Source organism: Myodes glareolus, chromosome 3 (assembly GCF_982192425.1).
Source record: "Myodes glareolus chromosome 3, mMyoGla1.1, whole genome shotgun sequence".
NCBI lineage: Eukaryota > Metazoa > Chordata > Mammalia > Rodentia > Cricetidae > Myodes > Myodes glareolus.
The window spans coordinates 120,562,210-120,575,851 of record NC_142028.1 but is presented as its reverse complement, the minus strand read 5'-3'; the positions used below and the strand labels follow the sequence as shown (position 1 = coordinate 120,575,851).

Sequence of the window (13,642 nt, the reverse complement as noted above, 5' to 3'; positions counted from 1 at the left end):
GAAGAATCCAAGTCTCATTTAGCTGTTTGGATCAGCACTGTATCACCAGGAGCCTCATACAATGCACACACAACTGCCATTTGATAAGAATCTTCTAAATAAGTTAACAAAAACTGGTCAGATCATGAGGGGCCTTGAATATAAACCCTGGCATTTAAGAAAATATACAAATATGCATGCAAGTACCCAAAATTTCCCATCCTGAGTGACAGTATTGAGGAATGTACATGAGCCCTTGTGAGCAGAAATTCCAATGTATATGTGCTTTGTCAAAACCAAGTACTACCCAAGATTTTTAGCGGTGAGGCAATGACTATTAAGACCAACTCACATACTGATTTTGAATCTGGTACAAGAGACTTGCTTCAGTGCCCAAAGAATGAGCCACTTCCAAAAGAAAAAACTCCAATGAAGATCTTAGTCTCGGTATATTTATTAATTTGTTCACTCATTCGGGGACACTCAGAAAAGGAACCTGGGCCTAGGAGTCTGTGGTCTGTCCGTAAGCCACAACAGCCAACTTGCAGCTACCAGACCCAGCTGTGGCGCAGCCTGGCGTGCTCAAGCTTGTTCCTGGACCTCCACACGTAACAGGAGTTCCACTGTCATGGCAAGGGAAGCACTTCTACACAGACGTCCAAGCAGCCCTTGTGGAGTACCTGGGAAGAAATTCCACTCTTCTGGGGCGAACTTTGGGCACATTCTGGGGTGTTCACTTGCCACACAAGCCTACAGCACACCGCCACAACATCCTACTGGCTCATACTGTGCCTCAGGGGAGCCTACGGCTATGGGGTTGGGGTGTGAGACGGTGTCCCTGCAGAGTTTCAGTGTATGGTGCTAGTAATTCTGTGGAGCCAGTTGGTCTATACGTCGGCACTCAATAAAGATTTAAATAAATTAACTTATTAATAGATATTGTAGGTGTCTAACTTTTAAACAATAAAACCCTACAATCCCCTTTAAACAACATATTACAAGAGTCCCTAGGACACAAAACAGGCTTAAAACCAGTTACTAGCTGAAATCCTCCCTCTGCCTCCCAGCCTTACCCACTAAAACCCACTCTACTCCTTGGGATTTTCATCAGTCAGAACGAAATGAACTCCCAAAAGAAAACACAAGTGACTTGACTCTCACAAACACGGCTAGGGAAAGAAGCTAGACACAAAAGAGGACCTATTGTATGATTCCATTTATATAAAGTTCAAAAATAGGCAGAACAAGGCCATTGTGTTGAGACTAGAGGGTGTCCTGGGAAAAGAGAGAGGCTGTGAGAACATGAAGGCAAGGAGGCTTTCTGGAAGCTTGGTGATGCTTCCTTTCTGGCTCAGATGGGGGGGGTCTCACATATGTGCTTGCTTCATACAAGTCCATCACACATTACGCTTAAGTCCTGTACATCTGCCTATACTACAACACTTTAAAAACAGTTGCCAAACAATTAAATAAAAACTACAAGCTCCAAGGAGCCCTCAGAAGCCAGTCGGGAAACAACTGGCTTAGAGAAGCAGCTGGTTGTGCTTCACTGCCCAGCCCAACACCCACCCGTGGGACCCGATGGCCAAGCTCTTGGTTGACAGGTACTCACGAGGCACTGATGAGCAACTGATCTCTCTCCTGGAGCTTCTGCTTCAGACTTTCCACTTCCACCTTGAGCTCAATGTTCTTCCAGAGCGATAAGGTAAGAAAAGACACAGTGTAAGGTGCAGGGATAGCAAGCACTGATGGTGGCCAAGCTACTTCTGGGCTGGACTGACTATGCCATGCTCGCAATAGCATATGTTACACTCACAAGCCTCATTAGCCCTGAGGCACAGAAAAAGGGAAATATTAAGTACTGGTGGTCTCAAGAGAAAGCTCTGGATTCCTTAGGACTTGGAACAATGACGTTAATGTTCCAGTGTCTAACAGTCAGAGCATTCAAACACCTAGGCACAAATGTCACACAAACGGGGCTGATGCAAAAACTGTTTGTAAAAAAGCAAATTTATGGCCTGCTTTTCCCATTCGAAGGCAATTACTCCTAGTTGTTTATAATCACGCATGTGCTTGTTGCAGAGGGAGCATGCTACAGACTTAACAAAAATAAAATAAGACTTGTGAAGGGATAAATGGGAGGCCTCAGTATGTCCTGTCTGGTTTCCGTGTGAGATTTCAGGACACTCACAAAAAGCCCCAGCTCATGTGGGAAGCCATCTCTAAGGGATATCACAGTGTCATTAACCTTTTTTCCCTAAGGGACTGGAACAAAGGAAGTCGCACATGGCCCTGGGCTAACAACTGACTCACATGAGAACACAAAGACAGAATTTTTGGCAGGTGGCAGTCAGTGGGAGGCAACAGGGACATGGTAGGCTTCTGACTTTGCCCCAAATGAAGTCGAGAGAGCATTCACAAAGTAGTCATGTCCTGGAGCCTAGCATACGGCATGCAGAGGAGTGATAGCAAATCAACATTTCTCTGAATTCTCACTCTTATGTTTTTAATAATGCATGCTGATTTGTACCACATTTGTGTTTTTAAAATAATAACACTTTTATAAAATTTACAATCCAAAGGGCATGCCTCCCTCCTTTCTGCCTAGTGGCTCTGCGGAAAGGAGCACTCACAGTCAAGAGTATAGCCCACACTGAAGGACACGGCCCCTTCACAGTGGACACTCGTGTATTTACTTCACAGACACTTGAGTGCTAGTGATGAGTATAGCATTAAGAACGCTGAAGTCAACATGACAGACCCTGAGATAACACAGTCAGCAGGGTGACCCTGTGCCTGTCCTTAGAGACAGACACATCCAGGGGATGAGAAAGCAGAGCTGTGACTGTCAGATCCCATACTGTCAAGAGAGGGCCAAGGTGCCCAAGGTGTCCAGCTGTAACGGGAGGACTAGAGAACCAAATACACACTGAAAGAAGCCTGTACTTCCCCTTCGCTGTCAGACTGGAACGCAAGCCTGCCCATGAGGCAGAATCTCTCTAGAACAACTGTCCCTTTGCATGACAGACAAGACCCGGAGTGGTGGGGCACAATATCTCCATGTGTACCTCTGTGAAAAACACCCCACAAGCCTTGGGTTCCTCCACCAGCTCCCACGGGGCAGAGAAGGTGTGGGCGAAGACAGAGTGTGTTATAAAAGCATGGCTTGTGCCTGACCCGATGGCTAGCTAGCATGCCTGTGCTCCCCATGCACAGTATCTCAAGTTTTAAGGGTTTGTGTAAAATGACAGACATTTCCAAACCAAGAGTCAGAATGCCTTCAAAGCACTACATGGACTATTATAAAGTTAGAAAAGAAAGACTAAAACAGCTCTTAAACTACTGTTGGGAAAGACATCCAAGAAATCACTGAATGAAAACTGCAAAACGCAGAACAGAACATGCTAGTACTTACGCAAAAGGGGTCACACAGAACTTTATGTTCTACATGAAACTACTCCTCTGCACAGGACATCGGTAATGCTAGCTAAATCCAGGGCCCGGGGATCAGATTAGAACGTCTTTTTAGGACACAACTTTATGTCCTTTAAATTAGGAATCTGAACCACACACTACACAAAAGCTTGGTGAGGGAGATCATAAGAGCAGGCCGGTCAGTCAGTGAGAAGGAGGAGAAGTCGTACACGGAGGCAGGCAGGTCGGCTCACAATCCACTCCGTATCATCAGGACAGTAGGCAAGTGACCGACATTCCCCAGGCCTGTGTCCTCAGTGCACACTAGGATAACATCCACTGTCTCAACTTTCCTGAGAATCACAGCAAAATGACCAATATGTAAGAGCCTACTGAACCCAGTGGGCAGCAGACAGTTTGACAGCCTGCCACCTGAAGTCTTGAGAGGCCCGACCACCATGCACAGTGTGCTCTCCTATTGGTTCCCCTTGAAATTCTGATTGCATCAGCACTGCACCCACTGCACCCAGAAAAGGACCGTCCTCTTAGTCTTTCTACTCCGACACTGTAGGAGGAAACTGCAGCTTCAGGGAAAAGGAAGCGTTTCAGCTCCTGAAAGGGCTCAGAAAGGCAGCAGATTTCTCTTCAGCAAAGTCTAAGCAGGCTTTCAACTCCCACCCCACCTGCCGCTGGGAGCTCCTTTTCCCCTTTCAAAAGTTTCCCCAGTACAAACTTCAGAAGCAAGAAGACGGAGTAATTCCTAGGCCAGGGGCTAATCTACCAGCAAAAGCTAAGAAATAGGCACCTGTGTACTGTTTGGACTCATGTGAAGAATGTCAAATTCTTCTTTCAACTTTCAGAAACAAAGTTTGTGTACAGACACAGACCTGCAGGTTAAGACTTCAAATGGGAAAAGACTTTCCTGACAGTTGTAAGCAAGCACACAGGGATACAGGAGTCAAAGTGCAGAAAATCTGACCAACCTAACTCTGGGTAACCAAAGTCTATAAGTCAATGATTGTGAATGCATAGCACTTACTGATTGTTTGAGCCATTTGCCTGTCACCCCACTGCACCCGTCAACCCACTGCACCCGCCACCCCATTGCACCTGTCCCCATTACCCCACTGCACCCGTCACCCCACTGCACCCGTCACCCCACTGCACCTGTCCCCATTACCCCACTGCACCCGTCACCCACTGCACCCGTCACCCCACTGCACCCGTCACCCCACTGCACCTGTCCCCATTACCCCACTGCACCCGTCACCCCACTGCACCCGTCACCCACTGCACCCATCACCCAACTGCACCCGTCCCCATTACCCCACTGCACCTGTCACCCACTGCACCCGTCCCCATCACCCCACTGCACCCATCACCCCACTTCACCTGTCACTCTGGTTTCATCCAAACAGCCCCAGGGCTATCACTTCATTGCAGAAGAAAGCCCAGAGAGAGGGGTGACTGGTTAAAAGTCACCCACCCCACTGGTTGGTAACACTACCATTCAGTTACAAAGCTAATCTACTGATCCATTGCCTGTTTCCAAATAATAACTAATTATAAAAAGACAGCTGAGATCAAGACTGTGAGTCAGAAATCTGATGACAAAACAATTTTAAAACGTCCTTAAGATCATATACCTCACTTTTCTGACGGTTGTTCTAGCATCATGTTGTTCCCCCAAATCAATCCAAATTGAATGACAGCAGTCGTTAATGCTAACTCTAAGAACAAATACCAGTCAAACGTCTTCTGGGAAAACCTCATCAAAGACACAAGGGATAGCAGTCAGAAGTGGCTACTCACCGTCTTGTAGATGTGCTCAGTGGGGCCAGCAAACTCCTGCTGCACCCTTTCCTCAAGGAAGTAGATGCGGAGTTTTAGGTTGAAGTTCTCCTTCTTCAGCTCAGTGATCTGCTGTAAAGCAAGCACAGGAGAGTCAATTGGGTACAGCAACTGGGCCAAATACCAGAAGGAGCTTACCCCGACTGAAATGGTACCAGTCCACCAGGACACAGGGTTCCCACTAGCCACAAGCAGAAGAGCATCAGCATGGACAGCTACGGGAATGAACAAGTGAAAAAGAACGTATGGCTCCATAGCAATGGAAAAGGAGGAGATGGGAGATGGGGCTGGGATACTGGGATAGCATTAGGTGGAAGGGAAGAGGAAGAGAGACAGAAATAAATAAATAAATTTTTTATTTATTTCTGAAATAAATCACAGAGAGCAAACAATTCATCTAAAGCACTCGAGCCTATAATCATTAACCTGAATTCCACCAAGCAGTCAAGTTGAAGGACTGTGCAAAACAATAGACTTGAATTCTTCAAAAACCCTAATGACAAACTAGTAAAAATGATAGGGTCAGTCATCTAAACAACCTGAGGTTACAGAAACAAGATCGGCAAGCATAATGGAAGACTCTCAAATGTTTAAATATTTATTGCATATGGAGATGATAACTAGGGGAAATCAGAAAACAACTTTGTTAGGTTGTAACATTATGATATTCTAGGATAAAAAGGCAACTCAATGCCAAGTCCATAGGGTGCTGTGTGGTAGTATCTGCCACTAAGAGTGCTAGAAGAGAAAAAGGAAATACATCAAATGAAGGACAGTCACTGGTGAATTGACAGTCATCTATAATTTCACAACTTTTCTCTAAGTTTAAAATTTGTCAAAATAAGGGGGGAAGGGCTATTCACAAAGAGATTTTTACTGAGACCCAATTGTGCAAACAAATATTGACATAGATACCTTAATATGTGGAGCCTCAACTCTTAAGCTACACTGTGCAAGTACCACCCCTATTGTACACAAGACCAAGGATCACACTGATAGTACATAATTAGTTGGGCTCATATCCTGCTGAGACTCCAGAAACCTGATCTGCCAAGTAGACCTCATGGACTATGGGAAATAGCTGACATTTTGATCCGTTGATTTGGCATTCTAAGCAGACTAACAAAAAGAGTAGCCTAACTCCAAGGAGACATTAACCTATACACTAAATTAATTTCCTGTATCAAAACAAACATCACCACCATGCTTAAACATAAATGTTTTCAAAGTCCTCCCCCACCTTCTGCTTCTTTGCTTCATGCTTTAAATCTCTGCCTGGGAGTTGGGGCAGGGGGATTCCTCTCCTCAGAACTGTTGTCAGGAATAAGAGAAACACGGGTAGAAAGAGACTTAAAATGAATCTACAATGATAGTCACCTGGTGTGGAGGAAAGGTGGGTGGCACTGGGAATATCAGTGACTTCTCTGGGGTCTTAAAAACACTCTTATCATTCATTAATAATGACTGACTGTGGTATTTAGTTTTTGTTAATTCGCTGAACTATTCACACATGTGTAGCATGTATCTTATGTAGTCTTAAAGAGTTTTAAATGCATGCATCTTAAAGAACTTTAAAGAATTCTTAAAATCAAATAATAGGTGGATAATTTAAGCCAACAGTCTATGATTAAGTAAATCATGGTATGTGCACTCAGTAGAGTATTACAAAGATGTAACAAAGAAAGAACGGTTCGTATACTTAAATGTAATTATGTCTATGATGTATCGTTAACAGAAACATTATGACATATAATATTATACAGGACAGACTACTGACTGCATAAAAGAGGAGACAGTAAAATGGGAAAAGGAGAGACGATGAAAAGGTACAACATTCCAGTCAGACCCAGCCTCTATTTATCTCTAACGTAAGAATAATAAAATCAATCTCACGGGTTTCTGTGAGGACAAAGTAAACACATCTGACTATGTAAATATGTGAAACCTGGACCAGACATGGTAGTACAATCTTGTAATGATTCAGGAGGTGGATGATGGAGGACCGTAAGGTTTGACAGCCTGGGCAACATAGTGACACTGTCTCAAACCACTGCCACAAAATGAACAGCACACAAACAGATGTTAAAAAGAGAACCAAACAGAAACTGTAAATTGGAAAGCAGTATAACCATTTGACTAGCCAGTAGAATAGCTATTTGGAATAGACTCAAAACAAAGACAAGCCCAAATTCAAATCAACAAAACTTCAACAGAAAAGAGGCCAAAAAAAAAAAAAAATTCCCTTGAAAATCATTAATATGGACTCTGAGATAAAATTCTAGATAAAATTCTGAGATAAAACATTAGATAAAATTCTAATGTTTATCAGAGCTTCTGAAATATTAAAAGAAATAAGAGAAAAAAAGATGTTTCAGGGGAAAAATACCCAAAGAAATAATTTAAAACATTCTATTTGGAAAATGGCTTAGGACCTCCCTCATACCTAGACAATGGTGCACACTAAAGACAAAAACAATGATTGAAAGCATGAGAAATTTAGCATATAACATGCAAGGTCAGAGGGGGGGGGGTCAAAAGGCAGCAGATTTCTCCATCACAACTAGAGAGGCCAGGGCAACGGAAGCATTATAGGCTGAAGGAAACTGTCATGCAAAACTCTCCATCCAAGAACAACACTGAGGAATGAAGGTAAAACAAGGCTCTCAAATGCAAGAAAATGAAGACTCATCAGCAACAAACAGACCTGCTCTAAAGGGAATGACAGAGGAAGTTCTTCAGATTGAAAGGAAATGATACCAAAGGAAGTGTGGAGCCCTGGAAGTGGAAGAAAAAGAAATGTAAATTGTTAATATCTGCACATTCAGTTACAGAAACTATTCAAATGAAAAGCCCACAAACTCTTTAAAATACATGTGACTGCTGGAGTAAACCAAACAGTCTGGGGAGAGCTGTGAAAGTGTGTTAATATAATGCATTTGGGAGAGGCAATAGTCACATTTTCCACATCTTACTTATGGTGAAATGCAAAGAGGAGTGAGGAGACATAAAGGGCAAGGGAGGGAGAGAGGAAAAAAGGAAAGAAAAAGAGGGAAGAAGAGATGGAGGAGGGGAGAGACAAGGTCATCCCAAAGCAACTACTAAAATGCCTTAAAGATTTGAAGATAAACTATACAAAGATCTATTTAAAATTTAATCAAATATATTTAAATGAAGTATGAAAAGTATTCAAATACTGTATGTTGTCGGGGTTTCTGTCCTGCCAGGGTCCCAAACCATTAAGTCCCAAAGAATATCACACAGAGGTCTACATTAGTTATAAACTGATTGGCTCTTTAACTCAGGCTTCCTATTAACTCTAATAACTTATATTAGCCCATTATTCTTGTCTAGGCTAGCCACGTGGCTTGGTACCTTATTCAGCGAGGCAGTCACATCTTACTTCTGTGGCTGGGTCACAACTGCCGACTAAGCTTTCCTCTTCCCAGAATTCTCCTGTTCTTGTCACCCTGACTCTACTGACTGCCTGGTTTCCCGCCTTAACTTCCTGTCTGGCTACTGCCCAATCAGCATTTTAGTAAAATACAATTAACAGGGTATAAACCATTATTCCCAGCAACTGTAAAAGAGATTTGAAAAGAAAATAAAGAATTAGAAAAATTTTTACAATTGTATGTCAAAAAAATTAAGTCAAAATACATTGATGCACATTAAATGATGACATAAATACCCCAGTTAGAATACAGAGGCTGTTAGAACAGATTGTAACCCCAATTATGGGGCTGATAAGACAGCTAACAAGTCAGACACCTCAGCCCTAACCCTGGGACCCACATGGTAACAAATAAAACAACTCCTGCGAGTTGTCCTCAGAACTCCACACTCATGCCTGTAGCACACACGTGTACACACACACACAGACACACTCATGCCTGTAGCACACACGTGTACACACATACACACACACACTCATCCCTGTAGCACACACGTGTACACACACACACAGACAGACAGACACACACACACACACACAAAACAAATGTAATATTTAAAAAACAAATTGTGTACTATATACAAGAAATTTATGAGGGAGCATGAGGAGGAGAGGAAGGGAAAACTGGGATTGGTATGTAAAATAAAAAAAAAAAAGGTTGTTTAAAAAAAGAAATTTAAACTATATACCTGAGAATAGAAGTAAGTTAAAAAATAAACAAGGAGGCTGGAGAGACAATTCAGAAAGTAAGAGCACTGGTTGTTCGTCTAGAGAACACAGCTTTGACGCTCAGCACCCACATGGCAGCTCAAAATAATCTCTAACTCCAGTCCCAGGGAATTCCCTTTTCCTGGCCTCTGAGGACACTGAATGTACATGGTGTACAGACATGCAAGCACCCATACATATAAAATAAAAATAAAGGCTAAAAATATCTTTAAATGAATAGAAAAAACTACAGTGTGTGAGCCCTAACGACAAGAGAGCATCAAATGATGATAGCATCAAAGTGGAGATTCAGTCAAGAACAAGAGGATGTGACACAATGATAAAACGCAAAGATCCCAGTGTGCAGAGGTCCAGGACCTCAGTGTCAGATTCATGAACCGAGCAGGAAGGAGAAATGCACAAGTCAGTTACTGTTGGAGAGATCAACATGCCTATCGCATTAATCCACAAAAGTCAGAAAGAATGCATAAGAATTTTAAACAATACTATCAACCAGCAGGTCTAACTTATTTACATTCAGGAGACACTAACTGGGCACTCAAGTCAGCAGGGACTTTGCCAAGATATTCTAAGTCACAAAACAAACCTTAACATACTTAAAAACACCAAAGCCAAACTATGTTCTCTGACCATAATGCAATTATACCAAAAGTCAGAAACTAAAAAGAAACAGTAAACAAAAACACTTAGACATTAAGCAACACACTTCTGGCCAGCCATGCATGGATCAAAGAAGAAGTCATGGAAAAAATTAGAAGACACTGTGAATTAAACAAAAACAAAAATATGATGTATTAAAAATAGCTGGACACAGTGACAGCAATGCTGAGGAGGAATTCTCTAAGCCAAGTACTTTAGGAAAGAAAGGTCTCAAGTCAACAATTGAGGCCTCTAGCTCAGAAGCAGGAAAATGAGCAAAATTAATCTAAGGAAAGCAAAATTAAGGACAAAATAAATACAAAACTAGAAGCTGGTGAAATAGATAGCAAACACAACAAACTCACCAAAGGAAAACACAACCTAAACAGTGATGTACCTATCTTCAAAACTGATTTTGAACTTAATGTCTTTTAGGGGCTAAGGATATAAGTCATTTGGTAGAATGCTTGCCTAGCATGTTTGAAGCCTCGGGTCCCATCCCCAATACCATGTAAATCAGACATGGAGGTAAAGGACTTAATGCAATCCTCAGAAGGCAGAGGCAGGAAGACCAGGAGTCTCTTGAATACATAGTGAGTTCTAGGACAGCCTTGGGCTTTATGCCATCTTGCTGGAAGGAAGGAAGGAAGGAAGGAAGGAAGGAAGGAAGGAAGGCAGGCAGGCAGGCAGGCAGGCAGGCAGGCAGGCAGGCAGGCAGGCAGGCAGGCAGGCAGGCAGGCGGACAGGCAGGCGGACAGACAGAAGGAAGGAAGGAAGGAAGGAAGGAAGGAAGGAAGGAAGGAAGGAAGGAAGGAAGGAAGGAGAAAAATATACAAGTTGATGTTTTCAGTAACAATTTCTATGAAATACTTAAATGAAAAGCAATGTCAGCAATGACCATTCTTTTCAACTTCTTACAGAAACAGCAGGTTGTGGGTCTTCCCCAGCTGGCTTGATGAGAATAACCTGCTCCACAAAAGCAGACAGAAACATTACAGGAAAACTGCAAACTAAATCCCTCGTGAGCACAAACATAAAACCTTTAGCAGAAGCTAGGAAACTGAATAATCAGATTGCTACACCATTAGTTTGACCCCAGCAATGCAAGGATAATTCACTGCTCCTCGGTCAGTCCACATGAGGGTCACACTAACAAAGCACACAGTAAAAAAAAAAAAAAAAAAATCATATCAACACATGCAGAAAAAGTATTTGACCAAACCAAAGTATTTGACATTTGGGAAACAGAGATGGACTCGGCCAAGCAGGAATTAGAAACTTCATTAACATGCTAACAGTAACTACAAACTGTGTGTGTATCACACACATAATGAACATCTTACGTGTGTGTGTTTCCCAAAGGAAGAAAAACTGTACGCCATTACCCTAACTTCAGGAATTGCTCTTCAACACTACATTTAAAGTCCTGAGCAGTGAAATAAAGTGCACAAGTGTGCACACACACTCACGTATACGCAAAAATTAAGGTACTCACATTAGATAGAAAAGAGAGCTGAAAGAATCCACAAAACGTTTCTAGCACATAAAAGTAATTTTGGCAAGGTCAGCATGCAAATACCCATTGTATTTCAAAACAGTAGCAAAAATGACCATAAATTGAACATTTTAAGCAGCAGCTCCAATAGCTCCAAAAATGAAAGCCTTTGGTATTAGCCTAATAAGACACACAACTGTGTACTGAAAAATACAAAGCATTAGTGACACCTCCACTGTTGCAAGGAGAGGCTGCTTGTTCGTCCCAGCTGCCCGGCTAGCTTAGCCCTGAAATAACCACTGCTTTATGGTATGCTGTAAAAAATGGACATACAGAACCCACAGAGAAATGACTGCTGAATTTGCCTAAAGGGGAGATGGTTCGGGGTTCCTGCTTTATAAAAGAGTCTGAGAGACATTCTGCAGGATACAGAAGAAAATGACTGGAAAACTGCCAATATAGGCGGAACTGTCTTTTAAATTTCCTGCTTCATGGAAAAGTCGGCTGTATACTATGGGCCTGTAGGCTGAAGATGGCTGCCCAAATGGTACAGAAGAACTTTGGGTGAATGTACAGGCAGTGAGATGTCTCTGTCAATTCCAGAGTTTTAAAAGTTGTAAACTTCCTGCTTATTTAGATAATATTATATCATTCTGGAGTCTTTGATGGAGTTAAAAAAATTATAGTTACAGTTTTTCCCCTAGTTATAATAGAAGATAAAGTAGATATAAATATTATAACTGCAATTCTTGCTTGATAACTGTTTTGTTATATGTAATTTTACAATGATAAAGCTTTCCTTTACTGTTTAAACAAAAAAGGGAAAATGGTGTAGAAGGTCCTGCTACCCATGTGCAGCTTTCATTAGTTAATGAATTTAAAAACTGCCGTGGCATGATAGGGCAGAACTTAGGTAGGCGGAGAAGAGGAAACTGAATTCTAGGAAGAAGAAAGCAGAGTCAGGGAGTCGCTGTGGATCCACTGCCAGAGTAAGACATGCTGCCAAAACTTAGCCAGTGAGCCACTGCCATACGGTGATACACAGATCAATAGAAATGGGTTAAACTAAAATGCAAGAGTTAGCCAATAAGAAGTTAGAGCTAATGGGCCAAGCAGTGATTTAATTAATATAGTTTCTGTGCAGTTATTTTGGGGATAAGCTGGCCAGGAGGCCTGGACAAACAAGCGAGCCCTCCTTGCAACACTCCACAACCAATGGAAGTGATTTTCTTGGAAGCGAAATTCCTGGATTAGAAGACTCTACTTAACAAAGTATCAATTCTCTTGAAATTTACTTAAAGATTTAACACAAATTCTATTAAAATACGAGAAGGATTCTTGTAAACACAGGCAAGCTGGTTATAAGGATTACTTGAAACAGTGAAGAGCCAGATGAACTGAAGCCATCAGGGAAGAGGAGAATATAGTGTGAAGGTTGGAAATACAAATGAACCCTTCCAAACGTGGCCATGCTCTGTCATGTGAGTGACAGCAATCAAAGGAAAAAGGAAGCTGGGAGCTGCTTAAGGAGCTCAGGGTGTCTGCCTCCAAGGCTGGGAACCTGTTTGATCCTCAGAAGGGAATTTCTGTCAAGTTGTAATCTGACCACCTCACATGCACTGAGATGCACACTGCCCATACACACACAACAAACAAGCAAATAAATGCATGAAAAGAAGAAAGGATAGTCTTCCTTTCAACAAATGGAATTGCAACTGGATATCCTTTTATGAACACCTCATCTTGACCTACATTACATCTTAAATAGAAGTTGATTTACATGAACTAGCAGATCTAAATGTAACAAATAAAATAATATGATTATTTTTTGGACAAAAACATATAAAAGAAAATTGTTAGGTTCTAGAACAAGGCAAACAGTTCTTTAGATATAACACTGAAGGCATGATCCTTAACAGAAAAAAAATCAATAAAATGGGTTTCATTAAAATTTAATCTTGCTCTGAAAAACACTGTTAAGAGAATGAAAAGACAGCTGCACTCTGGGAGAAAATATTTGCATATCACATATCTACAGAGGATTTATATCCAGAATACATAATAGCTCTCAAAATATAACTGTA

General features: G+C 41.8%; 1 protein-coding gene across 13 annotated transcripts in view; it reads right to left on the bottom strand.

Moving 5' to 3' along the window:
• Positions 1–13,642, bottom strand: part of Cdk5rap2 (CDK5 regulatory subunit associated protein 2) — a 183,639-nt gene that overhangs the window by 150,326 nt on the left and 19,671 nt on the right. For 11 of the 13 annotated variants that reach the window (XM_087904938.1, XM_087904939.1, XM_087904946.1 and 8 more), the window contains 2 exons: positions 5,206–5,316; positions 1,592–1,668 (listed from right to left, as the gene is read on the bottom strand). In XM_087904938.1, the coding sequence (XP_087761064.1) occupies positions 1,592–1,668; positions 5,206–5,316 (188 nt within the window). The remainder of the gene's footprint in view (positions 1–1,591; positions 1,669–5,205; positions 5,317–13,642) is intronic. The other 2 variants (XM_087904945.1, XM_087904940.1) reach the window with 1 other exon arrangement.